The sequence below is a fragment of the Fomitopsis serialis genome (assembly GCF_022376445.1).
Source record: "Fomitopsis serialis strain Sig1Antser10 chromosome Unknown B0H18scaffold_73, whole genome shotgun sequence".
Lineage (NCBI taxonomy): Eukaryota > Fungi > Basidiomycota > Agaricomycetes > Polyporales > Fomitopsidaceae > Fomitopsis > Fomitopsis serialis.
Window position 1 is genome coordinate 163,964 of NW_025955033.1, and position 23,458 is coordinate 187,421.

The 23,458-nt window shown below is 55.9% G+C and overlaps 10 protein-coding genes across 10 annotated transcripts; 9 read left to right on the forward strand and 1 right to left on the reverse strand.

Annotated features, from left to right (window-relative positions):
- Positions 1 to 806: 806 nt before the first annotated feature.
- Positions 807 to 2,930, forward strand: B0H18DRAFT_1213604 (uncharacterized protein). The gene is made up of 3 exons (XM_048036524.1): positions 807 to 830; positions 903 to 1,021; positions 1,127 to 2,930. The coding sequence occupies exon 3, from the start codon at positions 1,137 to 1,139 to the stop codon at positions 2,706 to 2,708; it is 1,572 nt and encodes a 523-aa protein (XP_047889897.1). The 5' UTR covers positions 807 to 830; positions 903 to 1,021; positions 1,127 to 1,136; the 3' UTR covers positions 2,709 to 2,930.
- Positions 2,931 to 3,027: 97 nt separating this feature from the next.
- B0H18DRAFT_1213605 (uncharacterized protein) lies at positions 3,028 to 3,706 on the forward strand (the record flags this gene model as incomplete). The annotated part of the gene is made up of 2 exons (XM_048036525.1): positions 3,028 to 3,075; positions 3,128 to 3,706. The coding sequence occupies 2 exons, from the start codon at positions 3,028 to 3,030 to the stop codon at positions 3,704 to 3,706; spliced, it is 627 nt and encodes a 208-aa protein (XP_047889898.1).
- A 583-nt stretch (positions 3,707 to 4,289) lies between these two features.
- Positions 4,290 to 6,329, forward strand: B0H18DRAFT_1106448 (uncharacterized protein; the record flags this gene model as incomplete). The annotated part of the gene is made up of 8 exons (XM_048032683.1): positions 4,290 to 4,306; positions 4,363 to 4,427; positions 4,506 to 4,553; positions 4,608 to 4,915; positions 4,994 to 5,004; positions 5,094 to 5,543; positions 5,595 to 5,788; positions 5,842 to 6,329. The coding sequence occupies exons 4-8, from the start codon at positions 4,784 to 4,786 to the stop codon at positions 6,327 to 6,329; spliced, it is 1,275 nt and encodes a 424-aa protein (XP_047889899.1). The 5' UTR covers positions 4,290 to 4,306; positions 4,363 to 4,427; positions 4,506 to 4,553; positions 4,608 to 4,783.
- A 623-nt stretch (positions 6,330 to 6,952) lies between these two features.
- B0H18DRAFT_957309 (uncharacterized protein) lies at positions 6,953 to 7,656 on the forward strand (the record flags this gene model as incomplete). Its single annotated transcript, XM_048042567.1, has 2 exons — positions 6,953 to 7,139; positions 7,166 to 7,656. The coding sequence occupies 2 exons, from the start codon at positions 6,953 to 6,955 to the stop codon at positions 7,654 to 7,656; spliced, it is 678 nt and encodes a 225-aa protein (XP_047889900.1).
- A 674-nt stretch (positions 7,657 to 8,330) lies between these two features.
- Positions 8,331 to 11,215, forward strand: B0H18DRAFT_1213606 (fatty acid desaturase-domain-containing protein). The gene is made up of 15 exons (XM_048036526.1): positions 8,331 to 8,916; positions 9,088 to 9,095; positions 9,187 to 9,303; positions 9,546 to 9,621; positions 9,675 to 9,759; positions 9,824 to 9,844; positions 9,913 to 9,955; positions 10,012 to 10,051; positions 10,157 to 10,272; positions 10,329 to 10,342; positions 10,405 to 10,459; positions 10,511 to 10,594; positions 10,643 to 10,691; positions 10,740 to 10,807; positions 10,862 to 11,215. The coding sequence occupies exons 1-15, from the start codon at positions 8,574 to 8,576 to the stop codon at positions 11,081 to 11,083; spliced, it is 1,341 nt and encodes a 446-aa protein (XP_047889901.1). The 5' UTR covers positions 8,331 to 8,573; the 3' UTR covers positions 11,084 to 11,215.
- A 246-nt stretch (positions 11,216 to 11,461) lies between these two features.
- B0H18DRAFT_1026273 (uncharacterized protein) lies at positions 11,462 to 12,971 on the reverse strand (the record flags this gene model as incomplete). Its single annotated transcript, XM_048029797.1, has 2 exons — positions 11,462 to 11,514; positions 11,579 to 12,971. A coding segment is annotated over one exon (1,393 nt), but the record flags the coding sequence as incomplete, so codon positions are not given.
- An 862-nt stretch (positions 12,972 to 13,833) lies between these two features.
- Positions 13,834 to 14,644, forward strand: B0H18DRAFT_1122236 (uncharacterized protein; the record flags this gene model as incomplete). Its single annotated transcript, XM_048034478.1, has 5 exons — positions 13,834 to 13,894; positions 13,951 to 14,004; positions 14,056 to 14,138; positions 14,196 to 14,243; positions 14,420 to 14,644. The coding sequence occupies 5 exons, from the start codon at positions 13,834 to 13,836 to the stop codon at positions 14,642 to 14,644; spliced, it is 471 nt and encodes a 156-aa protein (XP_047889903.1).
- Positions 14,645 to 15,395: 751 nt separating this feature from the next.
- B0H18DRAFT_1026275 (uncharacterized protein) lies at positions 15,396 to 17,799 on the forward strand. The gene is made up of 8 exons (XM_048029798.1): positions 15,396 to 15,820; positions 15,888 to 16,099; positions 16,151 to 16,716; positions 16,786 to 16,790; positions 16,833 to 17,065; positions 17,119 to 17,402; positions 17,423 to 17,535; positions 17,602 to 17,799. Exons 1-8 carry the CDS (start codon positions 15,415 to 15,417, stop codon positions 17,664 to 17,666), a joined length of 1,884 nt encoding a protein of 627 aa, XP_047889904.1. The 5' UTR covers positions 15,396 to 15,414; the 3' UTR covers positions 17,667 to 17,799.
- A 58-nt stretch (positions 17,800 to 17,857) lies between these two features.
- Positions 17,858 to 18,985, forward strand: B0H18DRAFT_881518 (uncharacterized protein; the record flags this gene model as incomplete). The annotated part of the gene is made up of 1 exon (XM_048040849.1): positions 17,858 to 18,985. The coding sequence occupies one exon, from the start codon at positions 17,858 to 17,860 to the stop codon at positions 18,983 to 18,985; it is 1,128 nt and encodes a 375-aa protein (XP_047889905.1).
- Positions 18,986 to 20,207: 1,222 nt separating this feature from the next.
- B0H18DRAFT_1106454 (uncharacterized protein) lies at positions 20,208 to 23,422 on the forward strand (the record flags this gene model as incomplete). Its single annotated transcript, XM_048032684.1, has 10 exons — positions 20,208 to 20,508; positions 20,569 to 20,623; positions 20,683 to 21,236; positions 21,301 to 21,498; positions 21,587 to 21,790; positions 21,862 to 21,905; positions 21,960 to 22,209; positions 22,256 to 22,550; positions 22,662 to 23,043; positions 23,241 to 23,422. The coding sequence occupies exons 1-10, from the start codon at positions 20,396 to 20,398 to the stop codon at positions 23,420 to 23,422; spliced, it is 2,277 nt and encodes a 758-aa protein (XP_047889906.1). The 5' UTR covers positions 20,208 to 20,395.
- Between the last annotated feature and the right edge of the window lie 36 nt (positions 23,423 to 23,458).

The following is a 23,458-nucleotide window of genomic DNA, read 5'->3' on the forward strand; positions in this document are numbered from 1 at the left end:
GATTCGCTGGCGTCGGCGCGAGTCGGACCTAGTGATCTCACCGCAGGTCGTCAAGTTCGCGGTACACTATGAAGCAGAAAATGTCAGCGAAAGACCGGCTGATGTGTGGTGGATTACCAGTGTTGCGAGGAGCCGTGCTCGCACGGACACTTTGTCAATGCTAGGTTGAAGGCCCGATCACCGTCGGTGATGTTCCTCGGCACACTGCGTGGCCGTGCTTGGCGGAACACTCCTGGGACACGGCAGGCTAGGGTTCGCAGAGGTCGATAGAGGAGATGTTAGGCTGCGCGGGGAGCCAACCGTCCCCGGTCTGACGTGTCGGATCGTGTCACGTCGGGGCCTTGCAAGCGGGTGTCCGGGGAGGCATATTCGAGTGCGAGTAAGCATCTGTGAGTATACGTACCTCGCCAACCCATCTCCCGTCCCGGCTTGCCCCTCATACGTACAGCTTCGCTGTGATACGCAGTCTTGAGCTCAAGTTCTCGAGACGTTGTCCCAGCTTGAATGTTTGAACCTTCGTGCAGACTGGGACAGAGTGGCTATGAGTCGCTTTACTGGAGTGGAGCACGGGAGAACATCGACGTACCAAGTCAAACCCGACGCGCCGGCATCGCTGAGGTTGCTGAAAGCAACAAAGGACGGTATACGCTGGGAAAGAAGTAGGTTCATAGACCCTCCTTGTTCTATAAGACTTGGAAACTGACCTAGATTCGCGACAAGACTGATCGACTCAGTGGGAGGAAGACCAGCAACACGGAGGAGATGGAGGCACGAGGAGACTAGAGGAGGCGCCTAATTCGGGGCCCAGCTTGCAGTTGCACCGTCACGCTGTAGGTCGCCCGCTCAACATCCCCGTCTTCTTGCTGACCGACCACTCCGGACGTCCTTCTCATGATACTTAGAGGAGGTCAAGGTTGTCGGCGACGTCGACCAGGACGCGCTGCGCCACCGCCCCGCGAAGCGCTTAGCGGTCGCTGAGTTTCGAACAATCGATCCTTTCACCTCCCTCTCCTCCTCCTCCTCCTCCTCCTCCTCCTCCCTTGTTCGAACGTAAGTCGTCTTCGCGCTGCTTGAATGGACAATGTGCGACTAACATGATGATATATCTTTGACGGCTGGTCTGAAGGATTGAAGTGATGGTGAACATCGACATTGTCGCCCAGCTTTTCGCATCTTGCATGAAGGACCCGGCGCGTCCAAAGGGCTGCGCAAGAGCTCTCTGCGGCTGCCTTCACCTATTGGATGGGGAAGGCAAAGACGACCGCTTCGCGCTATTCGAACGCTACTTCAGGCCCAACGACGAACACTACGAGCATCTCCGCAAGACATACCCTGAGTACTTGAGCGCATGTGCTGCCTTCCTGAGCCAGCCACGCTCGACTCAGGATGAAGAGGAACTTGAAGTCTCTTTGCAGAGGTGCTCATGCTCAGCCATAGGCACATTGGGCCGCGATCAGAGGGTGATGCTGGGTTGGCTGCATACTTTTGAGGTCGCTCACAAGTTTGCCCTCGACGATTTCATTCAAGCGCTCGTTCGTCACTTAGCCGGCATACTCCACAATGCAGTCAAAACAAAGACTGTTGGCGGTGTCTCTGCCAAGAGCGGCCTCAAACGGAACCGCAAAAAGCACGCCGGAAGTCCTCTGTGGCCCGTGGATGCTAGCCAGCTTCTTCCTCACGGCCTGGAGCAGTCAATGAAAGGCTACGCCGATTCCTTCCGCTGGTGCCCACCTGACAGGTTTCATGACGGCCTTTCGCTCGTCGGCAATCTTCTTTCCATCTGCGGCCGATCCATGATTCCCCATCTGCTCCAGTTCCTCCCCGATATGCCGTTAAGAGTCACCGGCCTAACTACTTCTCTTTGCCAAGAGCGCATGGCGACACTTGGGGCACCTGTCGATTTTGAAGTGGAACGCAGCTGGGCGTGCACCTTCCTCGTTCTCATGGACTTTTGCAGAACCATCATGAACCTCGGGGAATGGAATCCAGCCGACATCTCGCTGTTCGTTCGCGTGGCTGCACCGTACAAGGGCTCGATGAAGAGCCTCGGCCTCCTCTTCGTGTGCGACACCATTCTCAATCACCTGCCGCCTTTCCGAGAGGGTACCACTCTCTTTGACGACAAGCCTTTTGGCGAGCTCGCCGTCTTCTTCGCTCGCTTCGGCGCAATGTTTTATTCTCACAGACCACCCGACGACACTACCGTCTACCACGAGGCAATCCTCCACCTACACGCGCAACTAACCGACAGCTTTTCGGACCCTGTCCAAGTCGCATGGGAGGGGTTTGCCTGGCTTTCCACGATACGTCGCTGCTGCGCGCCGGGATGCCCCAAGACGTTTGCCTCTGCCCAGCGGACGTTCGCTCGATGTGCAGGCTGCGGCGTCCCACGCTACTGCTCGCGCGAATGCCAGAAACATGCCTGGAAAGACGCGGCGTTTCCGCACAAGGACGTTTGCGCGAAGCTGCGCGCTTTCAAGGAGAGGACGAACCTCGGGATGAAAGACCATGCCCTGACTGAAAGCGAGCGCCAGCTATTCATCGACGCGTGCAGAGCGGATGAAGAGCTCACGACGCTCGCTCAGGAGTGTGGGGCACATTTGTGGGACATGAGGAAGGCGCGTGGGGACGAATCTGTACCAGAGGCATTTGGGGCATTTCAAGCACGTCTAGCGACCAGAGGTGATTCAACCACCACGACGAAATGACCCCTTTACCCACTGTCTCGTAACTGATGTATGTATCTTGGCGATTCTCGTCTTCGACTTGAGCCAATGCTCGCCATTGCACTAGACACTTGGACCGCATAGTAGTAGACGGATCCTTCTCCGACTCCAGTGGTCCAACATTGCACCTAGTACTGTTCATAGGACTAACGTGTAACGATCTTAAGTATCTGTAAGCCATGCCATCAGCATTTTACTGACTCGTTAAGTTTGCTGTGCTCGCCAATTACTCGCGCCCGCCTTCTACTTACCGACTCTATGTCACGGTGGCGTGACCGCGTCCAGGCGTGTCGCAACGACCATGACTTCCACACAACCACCATTGTACCTCTCTGTTCCCTCCACAAATGTCAGCAACTCACCTCTCATGAAATGCCATTGTGTTGCTAACGTCTCGGTAGATTGTCCGCCGGTGCAACGTGATGGCCGACGAGGAGGAGGTAGCTCTGTTTTTCGCATCCTGCATGAAGGATCCGGCGCGTCCAACTCACTGCGCCAGGGTTCTCTGCAGCTGCCTCCAGATATTGGATGGTTCGGAACCATATGAACCCTCCGCGCTGTACCGACCCTACCTCGTGCCTCAAAACAAAGACTACGAGGACATTCGTAGGATATACTCCGAAGGCCTGAACACGTCCGTCGCATTCCTGACCTTGCCTCGCTCAAACAAGGAGACCGAGGACCTCGACGCCTTCCTCAGTACGTGTTCATGCTCATTCTCGCCGGCCAAGAATGCGACAGAGGCGAGACTGTTGCTGTGGCTGCATGCATTCGAGGCTGCTCGTCGGCTCACCCTCCGGGACTTAACTGAAGCGCTCATCCGCCATCTCGGTGGTGTACTCAACCATGCAGTTGAATCAAGGACTGTTGGGGGTACTACTGTGATGGGTGGCCTCGCCAAGCACCGCAAAAAGCATGCCGGAAAGCCTCTTTGGCCGACGGACCCCAGCCAACTCATCCCTTACTCGGCCTTACCATAACCGTGACGCCGGGTTAGATCTTTTCTCACCACCAGACGCACGCGAGTTCTTCCATCCGAGTCAGCTGTCAGCGCCGTAAGACGATGCTTCGAGGAGTCGAAGGACTCACAGGAGAGCGTTAGTATGAGCGATGGGCTCGTCATGACGCTTGGACATTCGGTGAGCCGCTCCTTGTATGATGTCGTAATGATAATGGTTCATGCATACGAGACGGTCAGGAATTTTCTTCCTCCTTTGCATGGGCGTGCGATTGAAGGGTGTTGATATGTGAACGTACGCGGTGAGCTCAACTCGCCATCTCGTCTCGATAGGAAACATGCTTCAATGGCACATAGCGCAGGACCTTGGCGTGCGTCGATGTGGCCGGCCCAGCTTCTACAGCTCTGGTATTCTATGCTTCGCGAACACACAGTGAAGCACGCACAATGCCGCTGGCCCCGCGTACGGCGCTGTGCATATGCTTTTGAGCGTGCCAGCGGCCATCCTCCATTCACATCGGTATTCGGATTCTTCAAGTTCCATGTCTAACAGGTCTCTGGACTTGATGCGAGAACAGCTTCGAGTCGTCTGACGGCTCCAGTCTCTCAGGATCCCACTCCGGTTCGATGCTCTCCGGTTCAATGTGATGTTGACGACTATAGGGTGTGCGTGAAGAGTCGGAGAGATCACAATTGCGGGTCTTCGTTCCATTACTCGTTCGGCAACTGGCTCCGCAAAACGTGTGCGTTTATTTTTGGTTGTTCTGAAGCTTAAGCTTGATTCTTCTTTATGCCGCGAGGCTTGCCTTATGGCCTCGTAGCACGCATACACTGGCAATCACCGCCCACTCAGTAATTGCATACCGGAGGTTGCTCCTTTCCGTTGCGCAGTCGAGTCACTCGTTCGCTCACCGTCCCCGCAGATATCCACTGTCAATGAAGTACAACTAGGCCGGTGCATGCTGCTCTGCACAGGATGTCCACTCGGTGCCAGCTACGAATGGAACCCCAAATTCATGCGCCGTGAAAGAAGCGAGTACGTCACTGCAAATTTCCATGTGTGAGTTACGTTGACTGAACCTATTACTATCGCTGCTCGATGGACAATCTGGGTGAGATTCGTGCTACGGTACCTGAGGAGGCACTGCTCCACGTGTTGCGAGTTGTTGGCCTTATGTACCGGGTCGCAGCTAGCTGGGTCTTCTTCGTATCCGCCATCTCCGAGCCTGCGGTGGGTACCTTTCGGCGGTGCACTCCGTACTGCTTGCTATTGTCTGCTTCACTATAGTGACTACTCAATGATGTCCAGGAACACTCACCGTAGATTTGCATTCAAGGCACCAACCTACACAAGGTCTCATTCTACTATTTCTAAACAATTGTGTTCTGACTATGTCAACTCTCTACAGTGACTCAGCTATTGTTCTACCCCAAGAACTGATTGAGTACATTGCTGGCCTACTCTGGAATGAACCTGTTCAACTTGCCAGGTGTTGCCTTGTCTGTCATGCCTGGAGACATGCTGCAGACTGCTATATCCACAATGAAGTGGTCATTCCAGACAAAAAGACACTTGTTGCCTTGATGCAGATCCTGATGTCTAAGCAGAACAAGTGTTGTAGCAAGACCATACAGAGTCTGTGTATTGTGGACCAGCATGAGAAGCCCTATGCACATACATTCCCTATGTATATCCAAGGCTGCCTTTTGCCTGAGATAGATTTCCTTGGCATGAAGCACCTCAATTGGGCAATGGCTAGGTCCCATGCTAGCTTCTTCAGCTATCTCAACTCCTTCACATCTGTGCTGAAGTTGGAGCTTTCTGAGTGCTGCTTTGTGAATGCTCAGCAAGTCATGAAGTTAGTTGGTGCATTGCCAAATTTACATATTCTACACCTGTGGAATGTTAGGTTGGAAAAACCCCAGATAGTGAATATGCATCATGGCCCTAAGCCTCTTGTCAAAAAGAATGTGAATGAGCTTGAAGTTGGCATTGTGACCACAGAGCTACCTTCCCAAGGGCTATGGCTATTTGTTTTATACATTTTGAGCACATGCATGTTAACAAGACAGACTCTAGTCTGGGAGTGTAAAGCAAATGAAGGTCAGTTGTTCTGTAGGCATGAACTATTCTGGTACTGATTCAACTATTGACAGATTGCTTTCCAACTTTCCTAAAAGTTGTTCACAATCATCAGCAATCATCCATGAACCTTGTCTTCTCACAGTTTCCATCATCCAGACATTCCCTTGAGAAGGGACTCATTCCAGTGTTGTCCAGTATCAGGGGCATATGGGTGAAACAAATCACAATCCAAATCAACATGGACCACATCCATTGCAATACTGATATTACACAAGTGGCTGAGGAAGAATCTATCAGTTCAATTGCTGCTCTGCATGCCATGTTATGCCAGGATGCCTTCAGTTTACTCCTACCTGGATCTGTAAAATTCAGAGTCAGCTTTGACAGGGCAACAGAGCATCCCATTGAAGATGCCATTTTATCTCTTGTGGCATTATTGTTCACACCATGGCTCAAGAGAGGTATCCTCACACTTGAGTTTCCTGATGAGTTAGATGGTACACCAATGGACATTATTTCTGCAGGGAAATGCCAGTCTCAGTCTGTGATTTCTAGATGAGACAGCTGATAGCCAATGCTAGTCTTAGTTCTGAAGAATATTTTTAAAAAAACCATGCCCCGCTTCCTTTTCTTATTATGTGATTGAGCAATATGCCTACCCAGCTGTACCACTGGCAAGGGTCTGTATTACTATGGTACACAAAGGACTGCTTGTAGTTTTCTTGATTTCTTTTGTTTACTATGTTGCATGTCTATGTTCTGTCTGTCTGTCTGTCTCAGTGGTCACAATGTACATATACACTCCTAGAACATCAAATTATTCCATTACAGCAAACATGCATCAATAATGAAGTGGATCACAGCTTTCTCCTTTAGTTGCTAACCCTTGCTAATGGTCAAGTAACCAACCATAACAGTGCAAGTAACACCCCCCCCCCCTGCTTCCCCTCGAAGGCACCACTCATAAATGGCAGACCCACAAACCGAATCCGAGAACACCAACCAACTACCCACCATCCAGAGCACCCGCCGCGTTCCGAGAGGTTCCAAGCGCTCATTCCAACCCAGTCATATGTAACACGTCCGGATGCCGGACGCAGCCTCGACCAAAACGCAGGTTATGACGATGCCGCGATTCCCGCCCTCGCGGGCCGTCTAACGTGCGGCCCCGCACCCGCCCACATGCGGATTGTCGCACGCTTCAGTGCGCCCGGGTCAGCCAGGCGGGCGCGGAACGGTCATTGTTCGGGCGTCATCGTGGTCGGGCTCCGGGCGACGGTGAAGAGGAGCATCCGTACGGACCAGCGGGACAGGGCGGCCAGACCCCCGGGACCCGGATGCGTGTCGGCGGCCCCGTCCCGCGGCGGACGTGAGCCTCGCCGACGCTGGTGTGAGAATGTCCCAGGAAGGCCGCGCCGACGACGGCGCCCCGGCGCGTCTTGCTGGCGAGCAGCGTTGTGTGTCTGCGGAGATGTCCGCTCGAGCGCACTGGACGGTGTGAGACGGTGCAGGTGCATCGAAGGGGCGTGTTCGACTTGAGCGTCGTGGCACCGAAGGCGATCCAGGAGTCGGGACACAGCGACGATCGTGTGCATGCGGAACAGCGCGACGTACTAGCTGGCGGGAGAGAGTCCGGGATGCACGAGTGCGGCACGGCGGGAGGCGGGCTCGTGCAGGCGGGCGGGGTAGCGCGGTCCGATGGGCGGAAGCGGAGAAGTCTCAGCGTCGAGCGTCGAGCGCTGGGCGGGCGGTGTACTGCGGAGCGGGTATACTGCGGGGCGGGAGCTGTTGGTGGATGGGAACCGGTACATGTGCACCGCATGAGACGGCGTGGGGTCGAGATCGGACACGTCTGCCGCTACAAGAGACACGAACGACGCACCTGATCGCGAGGGATCCTTGTACACAATGACGTGCGGATGGTGTTGATGAAATGCCCGTTAGGACCGCCCCGAGAGCTGTCACGGCATGGCTGAGATATTGACTCCGAGGAGTCCCGCCGATTTGGCAGCCCGATGGAGTAGGCGCGGTGCGGGCTGCAGGTTATCACACCAAAGGACCATATAAGTGATAGAGGGCCACATGTGTGGCCCTCCGTCGCGTATGTGGTCCTCTGGGATGTTCCAGGAGCCCTCGTACGTGCACTCACCGCTCGCTGGTAGAATATCAGAGGCATCGACACCACCTTGATCCATCGGCTGGCCGGTAGCTCGCATACACCCCACGGAGCATCCGCCGCTTCATTGGCAGGCGCCGAAGGGGCTCACTGGGCTCGCGGAGTACGTGTGAGACCAGAGGAGCACTATGAAAGGGGCTGGAGCATGAGCAAGATAAAACGTACGTAGGGAGACAGGTGCACATGGGAAATATCACATACGATGGATTAGTCTGGACACATTCTTGTCACCGTCAGTATTGAAAGTTGACACGACGGGCCTGAAAGCGTGAAGAGGGCAATGGCGCCGGGACGAGCAAAGGATAGACCGCAGGGACTCGGGTGGAGATGTGGGCAGGCTCATCGCGAGTTGTACTCGTGGTCGTCGTCCGCGTCGTCGAAGGTTCACCGCTCAGCGCTTAGCTGCCTCTTCTTAGCCGCCCTTCGAGAAGCGCCTTTGTGGCGTGACCGTGTCGCGCCACCGGAAATGAACGCGCCGCAATAATTCGAAGCTGCCATTTCGCCAGCATTCCGCCGTGACACTGACAGCCTCTGAGCCTGGGAGACCGCCATGTCCGCCGTCCAACAAAGGCCCCGCGCGTGTCCTTCCCAGCACGCCCCCTGGCAGGCTGCAGCCCACCCCCGATCATGGCCCTCCTCCGCGCCACCGACTCGCCTGAGTACACCGCCCGCACCCGCACGCCCTTCGCCCCGCCCCCGCCCTCACTCTCGATCAAGGCCGTCCACGCAGCCGTACCCAAGCATCTATTTGCTCGATCGACGCCAAGATGTCTATTCTATGTCGGTCGCCACGTCCTCCTCACCTACTGCTTCTATCTGTTCGCAACGCGCATCGATGTCCTCGTGGAGGTGTTGCTCGATCGGTCTGGCATGACGAGGGGAGGGCGCGTCGAGGATGCGCTGCGATGGCTTATGTGGTGGACGTACTGGTTCTGGCAGAGCATCGCGTTCATGGGGATCTGGACCCTCGGTGAGTGTTCCGCTCTTGTATGTAGTTCGCGCCTGTTTCGATGGCGGGTCCGGATGCTTTGTATGCTATGTTGCTCCGTCCTTCGGACGCAGCCGCTCCAGAGTTTCCGACCTGGTGCTTGCGCATCTACGAGACACTCCAGATCTCACTGACCTCCCGCACTTGCCACAGGACACGAGGTGCGCGGATCCCGCTGTCCTGCACCGTTGAAGCACTCCCAGGCTGACAATCACCTTGCTGCCTCGCCCACTCCACCCCGGCTGCGCACAGTGCGGCCACGACGCGCTCTCGCCGAAGCCATGGGTGAACGCGCTCCTCGGAATGGGACTCCACACGTTCGTCCTCACGCCGTACTGGGCATGGCGGGCGACCCACCGGTCTCACCATGTGAGTCCTCTCCCGCTATGTCGTTCAGCACTCCGGACTGTTGCGCGCCGCTGCATATCCGCTCTGCTTGCCGCGCTGCGTCTGTGCGTCGGACGGGGATGTCTGACTTGTCTCCGCGTCCTCCGCGATGGCTCGCGCTGTCTGCGACGTGTCGCCTGTATGTGACCCAGACAGCGGGTTTCGTGTGCGATCGCGGCGATTGATACGGTGAGGCCAGCGCTGATCAGACTTTCGTCCGGTAGAAAGGCACGAACAACCTCCACCGCGACGAGACGTACCACCCGCAGACGCGCGAGGAGTTCAACCTGCCGCCGGAAGGTGCGTCGCGTCTCCGTCGTTGGCGTCGCGCGGTTCTGAGGACGGGGGAGCAGAGAAGGCGAGTGCGATCGACTACCACGAGATGATTGAGGAGACGCCGCTATACACGCTTCGGAAGATGGTCCTCCGGCAATTCCTGTGCGTGACCTCGACGTTGCGTTGCCTCTCTCGGGTCCAAGTTGATTGTGGGTGCGGCTCGTAGGGGCTTCCAGCTCTACTTGATGTATGCCTCTCGTCTTCCTCACATCCCCGGTCAACTGAGCACTGAGGTCCGCGCCTCATCTCGCACAGACATAATCGCAAGGGAAACCCGAAGTATCCGCCTGGAACGAGTGTAGGTCATGTTTCGTCGACGCGCAACACGCCGTTGGATTACCACGCGCGGTGTAGCACTACAAGCCGAGCTCGAAGCTCTTCCGGCCAGAGGAACGTAAGCCGTCCTGTTCTATCCGCACACATCCTGTCTCTGCTCGGACGGTTGCCCTAGCTCGGCTGTTGTGACAATTGTGGGGGCTGAACGATATCCCATGACTAGGACACCTTATCGTCGTCTCGGATATCCTGATCGCGGGGATGCTCGCGCTCCTCGGTGTCTGGGGGTGGAACTCGGGGTGGGGCACGGTGTGGAGGATGTACCTCGTGCCGTGGCTGGTACGTCCCTCCGCTTCATTCGTCTGCCCGGCGCGTCTCATCTACATCGTCAACAGTGGGCCCATAACTGGTGAATCTATCCCGTTCAACGAGACAGGGAGATGCTGATGGCGTTGTCTGCGGGTGACTCAGGATCGTGACGGTGACGTACCTGCAGCACTCGGACCCTACTGTGCCGTATTACAGAGTACGTTGCCATAGTGCTGACGTGGACGTATGCTGACTTTCATGCGTAAAGGGCCAGTGGACGTTCCTCCGGGGCGCACTCGCGACGGTCGACCGGCCGATCTTCGGCTGGGTCGGGCGGTTCTTCTGGCACGGCGTACGTCTCCGCTCTTCAGTCAACGCGTGTGGCTAACTATTTGCTCAGATCGCGCACGACCACGTCGCCCACCACTTCTTCGTCGGGGTGCCGTTCTGTGAGCGCCCTTCCGTTCACCTTGGCCCTCTGCTGACTCTCCCGGCAGATAACCTCCCTGACGTGACGGAGGCGATCAAGCCCGTGCTCGGGGACTACTACTACTACGACTCGACGGTGAGTCGCCTCGTCCGAGCCCGTTCGTTCGCCGTCTGATGCGGACGCCGCCAGCCGACGCTCTACGCGCTCTGGCGGAGCTTCACGCAGTGCAAGTTCGTCGAGAGCACGGGCGACGTCGTGTTCTTCAAGAACATGCGCGGCGAGGCCGTGCGGGGGTGCTCCGTCGCGGATGTGTGTCCCGCGAAGGAAGCGGGTGTTGTTGATGGTGCGAAGGAAGCGGCCGAGGCTGGATTTGAAGGGGTGCAGGACGAGGAGGATGTGATGGGTGAATGACAGAGGTGATTCCAGGAAGTTGTTCTGTATGTTGCTGATCTATGCTTGAAATGCGAGTTTTGTCGGGCTGTACTACCATTTGTTACATATGTCGGGTTCTCTAAGTGAAACTCCGTGGCAACGACAACTCGCGAAGATCGGACCCATCTGTACTTAGGAATTCGCCCCCGCACGGCCGTTGTGCACATTGGACAGGCACCATGCACAGTACAGCGGGGACCTACTCAGGTTTTCACTTCTGGACTCCATGAAACGACCCTGCCCGACGATGCAAGCATCCTCAGGCTCGCTTGAAGCTCTCCCAGGATCGGCGAGCGCATCTGCGAGTAGAATGTATTCCAAAAAATCAACACCAATGAACGTACGAGTTCTGCTATGTACTTCGTAGATACACGCAGCCTGAGGCCATCAGAGACAGCATCAATCACAAGAGTCATTTCGTGGCCAGTCGCCAGTGAGCCGAGAAAGATCACTCCCCAGTGGCAGCTTCTGGGACGGGCTTCCAGAACGCCCGATACGCCTCTGGTACAAAAAACTTGCTCTTGTCACCCCTTCGCGTGGTGAGCATCTCGTACATATGCATCCCGCAGTCCTCCGCCAGTGCCACGAGACCCTCGTCCGCCTTGCACGCCTCGACGAATGGCTGGCGATCGCGGCGGGGATCTAGCTCCTGATCCCGTGGGAGGCGTGCCCGCTCTCTCAGCACGCGCAGCTTCGTGCAGACCCCCTTGTGTGGGAGCGTCGCGTGCTTCCAGGCGCGCTTCTGGCACGGGCGGGAGCAGTATCGCAGGACGCCGCAGCCTGCACAGCGGGCGAACGTCCTGCCAGCGGTGACAAACGTCTCGTAGCACTCTGGTGCACAGCAGTGCCGCACCGTCGACGCCCAGGCGAAGGCCTCGAAGGCGCGCTGCAGGGGATCATCCAAGCAGGCAAGCGTTGCCGCGTACTGGAGGAGGATCGATTCGTGGTAGACTGTTGCGTCGTCTGGGCGCTTGTGAAAATAGAACGCTGTCCCGAGGCGGGCAAACAAGTCGGAAACTTTGTTGATGAAGAGGTCGGAGAATATGATTGTATTAGTACCCTCGCGGAAGAGCGGTAGGTATCTGAGGATCAAATCGCAGACGATGAGAAGGCCACAATGCACGTCCGAGCCTTCGTGCCGTACGGCAATGCGGACAAAGAGTGATATATCTGATGGATCGGCTTGCTCGGCGTGCGTGATGTTTCGACAGAGCTCCGATATATGTAAGAGAGTGTACATCCAGTTCACCTGGACGTCAAGCTCGACAGGCTGGCCGAGTGTTTCATCGCGCTCTACGCAGAGACGGATCGCGAGGTTGGTAATGAGCCATGGCCATTCAGGCTGGAACTGAAGGAGATGCGGGGTAATAGTTCGACCACAGATGGCAAGGAGTTTGTTGACGAGCAGAAGGGTCTCCTCGTACCTATCTTGACGGCACAAGCGGAAGGACGTGGCGTATCCTTTCATCGACTGCTCGAGGCCAAAGGGGAGAAGTTGGCTGGTGTCCGTGGGCCAAAGAGGTCTTCCAGCACGTTTTTTGCGATGCGTTGTGAGGCCATGCATTGCGACAGTACCGCCAACGGTCCGTGATACAAAAGCATCATTTAGTACACCGCTGAGGTGACGAATGAGCGCTTCAGTCAAGTCTCGGAGGGTGAACTGACGAGCGGCCTCGAATGTGTGCAGCCATCCCAGCGACTCCATCGTATTCTCGTCCTCAGCGCGTGGGCAGGAGCACATACTGAGGAACGCATCGAGATCTTCGGTTTCCTGATCCGAGCGCGGCATGCTCAGAAAAGCGACGCATGCATTCAGGTAATCGGGGAACATCCTGCGGATGTTTTCGTAGGTTTTGTTCCGAGACATGTAGTAGCGCCGGTACAACGCGTACGGCGCATCTTTGCTCTCCCCGTCCAATAGGTGGAGGCAGCCGCAGAGAACTTTGGCGCAGTGTGTCGGACGCGCCGGGTCCTTCATGTAAGAGGTGAAGAGCGGGCCGATGTCAGCTATATCCAACATCCCACTCGAAGTCCCAGCAGACTAGGAGGCTACTATCGAACAATTTCGTCAGCCATATATTGTGAAGTCTATTAGACACGAGTTACTTACACCCTGGGAGGAGAGAGGTAGGTCTTCGGAAGGGTCGCGGCAGTGGATTCAGTGCAATTTACGCGCGCAACGCGCGTCTGAAGCGTGAAGAATGGAACGTGGTCACGCCACGCAACTTGAAGCGCTCCACTGGCAGGAAAGGTAAGTAGTCTGACTTGGAAAGTCCCTCATCACGTCTTTGATGGGAAGGACCCAGAGAGAGACCTAATAAGGGACCCGGAACGACTCGAAGAGATTCAGGCTAAGTATGGAGAATGCAGAAACATACCTCGAGGTGCCCATGTTCATCATGGACACGATGATAGGGCGGCCCAGTGCAGCCGGGGGGATCCTGGGGCGTGCCATTCTGGGATGTGGAAGCGGCGATCCGAGACCACAGTGATGCGTGCATGGATAGTTGTCGACTAGTATGTAGGTTCAAGTCGAGTTTCAACTAGTAAATTGAGCTGTGCGAACTGCGTCGCTGCGAAGCCTCTGCTGCTCTACGCGATCACGTGGCGACGCGCTACGCGTCGGCGTCAACTTTCAACTTGAACGGCCTGATGTTGCCTCCATTCTGTCTACACGCTGGCTTGACTATATTCAGATCTGTGAACCGCTAAAATCTCTTCTCAGACCAATGCGCGACAAAGACGCCCTGCATTCCGTGCGGTGTGCCGCGATCTCGCTCGAAGTCGCTTGTAATGTCCGCCTTTTCATGATTCTCCCGGTAACGTTCTCAACGTCTTCGATAGAGTCACGGTCCTGTGCGGCGATCCAACACTCGGACCCTACTGTGCCATATCACAGAGTACGTTGCCGTAGTGCCGACGTGGGCATATGCTGACTTTGATGCATGTAGGCCAATGGACGTTCCTCCGGAGCGCACTCGCGACGGTCGACCGACCGATCTTCGGCTGGGTCGGGCGGTTCTTCTGGCACGGTGTAAGTCTACGCTCTCGTCTGTCAACCTGTGTGGCTAATTGGCGGGCTCCCGCTCAGATCGCGCACGATCACGTCGCCCACCACTCTTCGTCGGTGTACCATTCTGTAAGTACCCTTCCGTTCACCTCGAACCTCTGCTGACCCTCCCGGCAGATAACCTCTCTGACGTGACGGAGGCAATCAAGCCCTGCTCGGAGACTAATCCTATTACGACTCGACGGCGAGTCGCCTCGTCCGAGTCGTGCACCCGTTCGTCCGTCGTCTGATGCGGACGCTGGCAGCCGACGCTCTACGCGCTTTGGCGGAGCTTCACGCAGTGCAAGTTCGTCGAGAGCACGGGCGACACCGTGTTCTTCAAGAACATGCACGGCAAGGTCGTGCGGGAGTGCTCCGTCGCGGACGCGCGTCCCGCGAAGGAAGCGGATGTTGCTGGTCATGCTAAGTCTGCAGCCGAGGCTGGATTTGAAGGGGAACAAGATGAGAAGGAGGACGTGATGGCTGATTGAGAGAGGTGATTTCATGCTGGTCTGTGTGCTGCTGATCTATGGTTGACATAGGTGCTTTGTTGGGTTGTAACCACCATTCGTTACATGCATTGACGCTCTGTCTCTGCATTGCAGGTTCATCGGGACCAGTCATGGCACGTTTAGGCTTGCACCAGGTTTGTGACTTGGTGATGACGTTGATGTGCCGCCTTCAGAGAATTGAGCTCGTCTGAGCTGCCTACTGTCACCGGAGACATGGGGTGCTATGGAGGAGGCGCGATTTGGGATAACGTATGAGACCTAACTCGGGCCTGGCCCATATCCTAGCGCATAAAACCAAGATGTGCACAGATCTGAGCAAAATGACTTTTGAATAGGCTGCCTCGAAGCGCTTGTCTTCCTTTGCGTGATCGGGTTAACGGCGTCCGTAACTTCCCCGATAACCTGTACAGCGATACACTACTCAGTGTCATCAACTTGAAGCGCTTCTCAGTAGCCTCGTCCTAAGCTGCTGGCTGCTGGCGAAAGGCTCCATCTCCTGTCAATTTGGCCATCTTGACGAGCACTACGGCGCTCGAGCGTGGCGACGAAATGGAATCCCCTCCTCCTCCTCCTCCCCCCCCCCCCCTACTCCTCCCCTACTGTCAACTTTTTGGCAAGTGTCTATCTTCCGCGTTTCCCCGGGCTGTGACGAAATCATGTTTAGTCAATGTCACGTGACTTTGCATGTTCATTGTCCAAAACAGGTCCAACTAAGTAAGTTGAGGAGCCTGAGGAACTTCCGAGCTCGAATGCCCTCCCCTTCCTCCGCGGGCGACTCGACACAGCTCGGGGCTCTTGCGGTACCATTTACGTGCTCCGACGCCACTCGTCCAGTGTTGCGAACTTGCGACGTTGAACTAGTGCTAATTAAACCGACAGTGCCACTCATGCCGCCACTCTCTGGTTTCGAGTCCATGCCCGCTGAACTGCTCCTCAAGCTGACGCGCTATTTGCCTCTGCAATCTCTGCGAAACCTTCGAGTGACATCGCGCTACCTGAACGACGTCATCTCAAGCAACGAATGGACGGTTTACCGCAATGCGGCTCTATACCACGCCTATGCCTCGTCCGAGAGCGTATCTCTTGCTGACGCGAAGGTTTCAAACAAACGGTATCCGATTCAGGATGATGCCTGCGACGAATGGAAAGAATACTGTGAGTGGCTGTGCAAACTCATCCTTACTTGAGTGGACGGTACAATCCCGTGCTGATCGACTGTTAGGTCGACGATGTTTTGTCCTGGACAAGAACTGGATGGGCGTCACTCGTGTGGAGCCTGATACGAGAGCGTACTGCGAAAGTAGCCGGGACGTTCATCGGTTCAAGATCGACGAAGAGCTCGGGCTGCTGTTCACATCAAACCGAACCGACGCCAAAGCAGCCATATCCGTTACAGACCTCAGAACAGGCTGGCTTCTGTGGCGGACACCCTCGGTAAGTGCACGAGGCAGTGGTCATATAAAAGTTTCGCTCACCGTCGATAAGCATTACGCTCGCCGTTACACACACGTCGAATATGGGCATGGCTACCTCGTATTTGATCGAGCAGCCGGCCAGAAGGAGGTATGGCGCCTGGCGGATCATGTAGACGATTCCGTGTGCGTCTCTGCACCTGACGCAAGTCAGATCAACGCATCACGCATTGCCGAACGTGCATACGGCCGTAGCGGACGAGGTTGTCTTCGCCCATGGACCGTCCTGACGACACCCGACGTCACTCGGTTTTATCGCGTGGTCTATCCAACTCTCTTGGCTGCCTCACAGAATACCGCCTACTTATGGGACTTGCCTTCCGCCACGCTGGTTCAGACGATTCATGGTCTCCAGGCGAGCCACGCTGGCATGGAGCCACTCGGTGAGATATGCTACGTGGATGTAAATACACGGCATGTCGTGCTCTGCGGTGAGAACGGGGTCCGCGTGGTCGGCCGTGAAGACAACACGGTCGTGCTCCACCTTTCTGGCCAAAGGGGCTTCGCGCGAACAGTGCTGAAGCCGGAGCCGACTCTGGGATCCGACCGAATCCCTTTGACGATGTCCCTCAGACTGAGGTCACGCGCTCAGCAGGCGGACACCGCTGGGGACAGTTTCGAGCAGGTGTGTTTGACCACGCACTACAGCAATGGTTGCGTGTTACTGAGCCGCTGGCGCGCCTTCCATTGATCAGCGCACTTGTCCGGGAGCGGCCGCGACCTTGCGTGCATGCTAGCGGACGGGCGCCTTGTGCTGATCCGCGACTTCGAGTCTATTGCCGACGGGAACCTTTCCGTCCCAGAAGCTGTACTCGAAGTCGATCTTACGCACGTGAATAGTGCGGATTCAGACGAGGCAAACCTACGTAACCGCAGTAGGGCCGGATACTACCTTGCCTTCGAGCAGGGCCGCGTGGCTGTCGCAACGGCACGTAGCATTCCATCCTTCGCGTCGCCCTGCAGGCCTGATACCTTGCGCAGTCACACGGGTTATACGTGCTAACGCTTGATGCGCGCGAGCGTGGCTTGGCCGAATCCCTCAGGCCAGCCACGTCCGACTCTAAGAACATATCCGACAACCTTGCGGCGCTAAGTCTGCAACACGTCGAAAACGGCGTGCCCTCAACCTCCGGACCCCCATTGCTCAATGCCGCAGACATAGCCGTGTCATGGCTCCCGCGCCTGAGCGACCCCACAGTACTCAGGGAGCTCGGCTGCGTGCAACTTTCCTCGACATGTCTCTACGTCACTGGAGGGCCAACAGGGTGTATGTCTCGCCAGATAGAAAGTCTAGCGTATCCGCGAACGTCTACCGGGACGACCCAGACTATTACGAGCCTGACGTCAAGAATTATTGGACTGGCGGGCCGATGTTCCCTCCGAGGTCGCCTCCGAGAGGTAAGTTGTAGTACATCTCTGTCGTTCCTCGCTTCGGACTATGTATTGATGACGACGCTTCCTTAGATATCGGATTTGTTGTGTGTTGCGTTGATTTCAGTGCTCCCGAATCCCCTGAGAATAGTTCATGAACATATGAACGACTCAACATTGTATTCTCAATCAGCCATTGTCCTGTATCTACACGGTTATGTTGAGCAGTGAGCACAAAGCTCAGATGAATCGGTGACGGTACGAGGGTGAGGCAGGCGGGCCAAACTGGACGCAAAGTGAAGTATTGGAGGCCCTCGAGATGTCAGCGACTCGAATGTGCTAAGGTGCAATGTTACGTCCATTCGACGCTCCCCTTAACATCCTCAGCACGAATGATGTGCTTACTGACCTAGTCTTTGATCGAGCCCCGACCTGGGAAACGAAGGGATGGATCAGTGTCCCGCTGGCAACGCATATGAAGCCCCTGTTGAATCGTCTCAGACAGAGATGCGCCGCCACTACTTTCGGTAGAATAGCCGGAGACGGAGCTTGGCAAACTCTAGAACGCGCTCGCCAGGATGCATCGATGACCCCTCCAAGAGACTTTACAATGGCGGTGATGCCATCGCAGGATCCTGACACCCGTTTTGAACTTACGGGGGCGAGGCTGAACGCCCTCACACAAGCCCTGGCGTATCGAGGGATCCTGGAGCACCGCCAGGTCGAGACCAGGCGCCGGACGAAAGATAACCTGGCGGCAGTCTATCAACACCTGCAGGCGAACAATTCGCTCACCTTTGGTCAAATCTGGATGAGTACACGGCATAAAGACTTTAGCAGGATTTTTGCGGTTTTCCTGTGGAAAATTATGCATGATGGCCTGAAATGCGGCCCGTACTGGAGTAAGATACAGGGATATGAGGATCGAGCACAGTGTAGCCACTGTGGATCCCTAGAGACTGTCCAACATATTATCTTCGAGTGTGAAGCCACGGGCCAAGCCCTAATTTGGTCGCTGATACGGAAGGTGTGGGAGAAGAAGTTAGTGGACGTGCCTTGGCCCCGCCTTTCTTTAGTAGACGTACTTTCACTAGGCCTGACGGAATGGAAGACCAGCAAGGGCCGAGTGCGTCCAGGAGCCACGAGGCTATGGCGGATATTAATATCCGAAGCTGTTCATCTGACTTGGAAACTGCGCTGCGAGAGAGTCATAGGTCACGCAGCGGAGGACGGATGGGAACACCAGAAGACGACGGTGGCGAGCAAGCTGCGATATGCTTTGAATCATAGATTGGCGCTCGACGTCGAATCAGTACAGAAGAAATACGGGCAGTTTGCCATTAAGAGGGAGCTGGTCCTGGCCACGTGGAACAAGGTCCTGTGGGACGAACATGCGCTCCCGGAAGACTGGACAAAGTACAAGGGTTTTTTAGTGGGTAGGATGCCGGCGTTACGAGTAGACCTCGAACCGGATTAGTGAGTCCCACACTGGTTGTTAAACCGTGCGTAAGCAGCATTTTTCACCCTGGATCGGCGACTATGGGGAAACCCATACGCAGGCTGGATAACCTGGGATGACCCATTGTCATTTGCAGGCATCCGTGATGGCCCTCCAAAAAAAAAAAATAAAAAAATGTTACGTCCATTGAATCCAAAGAAACGGTAACTCCGCATAGCAGTGATGGTTATGTTCCTATCGAACGCAAAGATGCCACTGGCAGTTACGAGAGCATCGCCGTATCGAGCGCGTCCTGACTGATCGCAAAAGAGCGCAGCGAAGCAGGGATGGGCCCTGTAGTGCCCGTGAAACGGTGTCAGTGAGACGTACATCACTGTATGATGGACTGCACGGTGAGGGCGAAGAACGGTGTAATGGTTCAAGCTCAAGGTTGGGAAGAGCACAGAGCCTTCTGCTTACGAGTCGGCGGATAGTACAGAGAAGAAAGACGTATTGATACGGCAGACGACATGACGAGGAGGCAGTCAACCGTAGATCAGCAGGTCGCGAGTCTGTTTACCTAGTACCTCATTACCAAGGATACTACCGTCGCCTTTGGCAACAGGGATTTCCGCTGTATGATCTATGTTAGTAGCTGACACGGATGATTGAGTATCTTTGAGTTCTTGGAGCTACATCTGCGATGCGTGCTCCCTCGAACTGATATGAGGAACATTTGTCCTCAATTCTACCCTTACGCATCCGTCGTGCCGGCCTTGCGGTGAGGTGGCTTCGAGCTTCAAGACGATCAGATAAGTAGTGAATTTTTCATTAGTATCTGCCGTAGTACTCTGCTATCTAGAGAGATCATACCACACAGGCTTGGCGCCGCCATGTGCTCGAGTCTTCTTTTCGCGACGAAAATACAAGGCCCGAACAAGGGAACTTCCAAATCGGGAGGACAATGGTTGTGGGGCCTGCGAATAATCGCCAAGAAGGGCAGGTGAACGAACACGTGCATCGCACGCCTGTGGCCAGCGAGCGCCTAGTGTGGCTTCACCTTCTCCCCCTCACCCAGACGACGCGATAGACAGCCACTGCGCGTCCCTCGTGCAATTTGGTAAGCTCTGTTACACGAGAGAACAATTTAACACGAAAATACACCGCTTTGGGGCAGAATAAGCCGTGAGTTTTGCCGGCCTGGGCCGAATTTGAGATACTGACGATCCGAACCTCCGTGGACCGCGTCCTATTTTGGCAGTTGGCCATCAACTCCGAATCAAACATGCCTCGCGGACGCGTAAACATGCCCACCTCGCACTCTGCTCCTTCCTCCTCCCACTCTCATCCCGACTACATTGACATCGACGTCGACATCGACATTTCCGAACACCCCCAACACAACGCTCCGATGTCTGACAAAGTAACCCCCCTCGTGACCAAGGCCGCATGCAATACGCAGGCGATGCTGCCGACGCGAAGCGAGACAACAAGGAGAACATGGCGTCCTGGCAGCGGGAGATCCACGACAGGATCAAGGAGTACCCGGACAACATCAACAGGTACCTCTCTACGATGGTTCCGTCGGATACACCTGTACCACCCTGCCCTAATATGGGCAGGTCGCTCCAGCTGATTCAAGTGGGAAATCTTGAGAACGCGATGTATGGGCCACTGGTCAGTGTGCAATAGACGGTACCGTATCACGCGATAGCTGATGTGACGGTTGTGTTCAGATGAAAGCACTGGAGCGAATGGTAAGGCCGTTCCCGCACAGAAAGCGGCCCAAGTTCCACAACTACGAGCACAAGGTCATGAAGTTTCCGTTCGAGCCGTACGAACACGACCAGCACCCCACGAAGCCCGACGTCATTGCGACGTTCCCGACACTACCTTTCATCTCTCCGCTGCATCGCTGGAGACATGTCGCTCTCGTCTTCGAACTCAAGTCGCTGGCGTCGGCCGACCCGATGATAATGAACATGCAGACGCACTGGGAGACGCTCGTGCAGCTTGCGAAGAGCGCGCGGAACATCATGCTCTCGCAGGGGAGACTGTTCGCGTTTGTCGTCGGTATATATGGCGATCAGGCTCGTATCTTTCGCTTTGACCGCGCCGGTGCGATATGCTCGCCCAAGTTTGCGTACAAGAATCATCCGGAGATCTTGCACGCGTTCATGTGGCGCTTGTTCCACCCGCGAGACAGGCGTTGCGCCATCGTCGGGGAGGATCCGACGATGAAGCTGGGAACGAGCATGGACCGGAAGCTGGCAGACAAGCTTGCATCGAGGTACGACGATGAATGGAAACGGACCGCGGAGACGCGGAAGGCAGTGCGACGGATTACCATGCAGGACGAGAAGGAAAGCCGACGACGTACCTCGCATACAAGCTGATCTTCGTGAACTCTGGACTGTTTTCCCGCGCACACTGATCTGGGAAGCGTTCATCGTCGACAAGAGGAATCGGAGCACAGGCGAACGTTACATTCTGAAGGAGACGTGGCGGCAGCTTGGTCGCCTCGACGAGGTCGGCTTCTACGAGAGGCTACAGTACGCGAAGCTCGAAGAAACAAGGAGAATCAGACGAAGGATCGTGGCGTGGTCGAGGCAGAGACCAACGACGACGTCGAGGTCGAAGGGAAACTTGCGGCGGAGGTACAGGCCTAGGCGAGGCCAGATTCACGTACGGTGTCGCGAGGTACATATGCGGCGAGGACTACGGCGAGAGGGATGAAGCACATCGGAAGCTTGTGAGCAGGCAGAGACCTCTGGAGCTCCTGTGCCCGAGGACACGAAGGCGGGTCACCGGACGATCTCTGGGGTGCATAATGCGCCTGAGAAGGTGCGGATGAATGAACGGAGTCACATGCGGATGGTTCTCCAGACGGTTGGGACGCCGCTGGCGGACTTCAGGTGCACGCGGGAGGTCGTATTAGCGCTGCGCGATGCTGTGGAAGGTACGTCGCAATGCAGGTATATATTCACTTGTAGACTGACAATTCTGGTTGCAGGACACAGAAGGGCGTATGAAGCTGGGATTATACACCGCGACGTCAGCGAAGGGAACGTGATGATCTCGCGCCTTCATTCTGCGTTCGCGGCTTCATCCAGACTTCGACTTCAGCTTCAGTTGGCGACGGTTCTTGCAAAGCGTGGCTGGGATGTGGATCTGACAACATGGAGAAGTACTGCGTCGAACATGGGCACGAACCGCGCCGACCGATGGAAGTCTGACCTGCGAACGACAGCAAAGAGCGTACGGTGAGTATATGATATCTCCGATCGATACGTTCCTCACGAATGTCAGGAACGTTGCTCTTCATGGCTGTTCAAGTGTGGAAGGCGAGATCACACATGAAGCACGGCACGATTTGGAGTCATTCTATTGGCTCCTTGTGTTCATCGTCCTCGGCATACAACATGGCCATCACAAGAAAGTGGGCCTTCGGAAGCTTGTTCTGCCTCGACGACTAGATCAACGTGCCAGTACAAGATGGTTGCTGACACCGCAAGCTCCTCTTCCAGTCCTGGTAACGAGCCTTGACGATCTTTGGAAGTTCCGCAATCTGCTGAGGAATTCCTTGTCGCTGGATCCATCGTCGGTCACATGAAGAAGTTCTTCAGTATTTGACGCGCATGGCCAAGAGTGGCCCGTTGATGCGGCCATTCCGTGGGTTGCCCCTGCAACCGAGGACATACCCAACCGATGACAGATCGAGGGGCAAGCCCGTGACGATGGGTACGAAGGATCACACCACTGCTGCCGACTTTCCGTTCCCCACCCACGAAATCCCCCGCCGCAGGCCGCGCCTGAGTACGAGCAGTCGGACAACGAGCAAGACGGCTCGAAGACTCCCGATCATAGCGACGACGAGGATGCCAGTGTGATGCTAGCCCAAGAGCCAAGCGACGAGGAGGTCGTCACAGATATTGACGAGCGTCCGAATGCTCCGGACGCGCCTCATGGACTTGCTCTTTTGGACGAGGAACCGCAACAACCAGAGGCCAATGCGTCCGAGTCGCCGGAGCAAACGGATCCTCAAACGCGCGCGAGCAGTCGCCGCCGCGCTCAATCGCCTCAAGGCAAAGCCTCCGGTCACTAGGAACGCGGGCTCCCGTCGCAATGTCGCTGAGACGTGGCCAGCGAGCAACGTTGACGCAGCCGGCGCGAGGCCGGGCCACCGCTACAACCTTCGCTCGTCGGGCCGTCGTGACTTCGGTGCGCCGAGCACCTCTGACGCAGCGGACTTGCCCCAGTTGCTCCGCGGAGGTCGACTCGTGTTCGCGCGAAGGCAGCGTCGAAGCTACGGGATACTGGTCGAGGGACAGTAGCATTGGGAAGCGTAGTCGTGAGGGATCAGACCAGGACGAGGTCGAGGAAAGCCTGGCCGCGCAGTCGTCGAAGCGGCCGAGGACGGTCAGCCAACCCCGCGGCAGGAAGGCATCGAAGAAGTCGGAGAAGAAGAAGTTGTAATGTGCGTAGGCACCCCTGAGTATAGTAAACGAGGGA

Excerpts from the sequence above, each read along its gene's own strand:
- B0H18DRAFT_1213604 (XM_048036524.1), top strand. The coding sequence starts at position 1,137 with ATGGTGAACATCGACATTGTCGCCCAGCTTTTCGCATCTTGCATGAAG.
- B0H18DRAFT_1213606 (XM_048036526.1), top strand. The coding sequence starts at position 8,574 with ATGGCCCTCCTCCGCGCCACCGACTCGCCTGAGTACACCGCCCGCACC. Across the intron at positions 9,304-9,545 it reads CGACCCACCGGTCTCACCAT|AAAGGCACGAACAACCTCCA; the intron begins GTGAGTCCTCTC and ends TTCGTCCGGTAG. Across the intron at positions 10,052-10,156 it reads GCTCTTCCGGCCAGAGGAAC|GACACCTTATCGTCGTCTCG; the intron begins GTAAGCCGTCCT and ends TCCCATGACTAG.
- B0H18DRAFT_1026275 (XM_048029798.1), top strand. The coding sequence starts at position 15,415 with ATGCCCTCCCCTTCCTCCGCGGGCGACTCGACACAGCTCGGGGCTCTT. Across the intron at positions 15,821-15,887 it reads CGACGAATGGAAAGAATACT|GTCGACGATGTTTTGTCCTG; the intron begins GTGAGTGGCTGT and ends ATCGACTGTTAG. Across the intron at positions 17,066-17,118 it reads GCCGCGTGGCTGTCGCAACG|TCACACGGGTTATACGTGCT; the intron begins GCACGTAGCATT and ends TACCTTGCGCAG.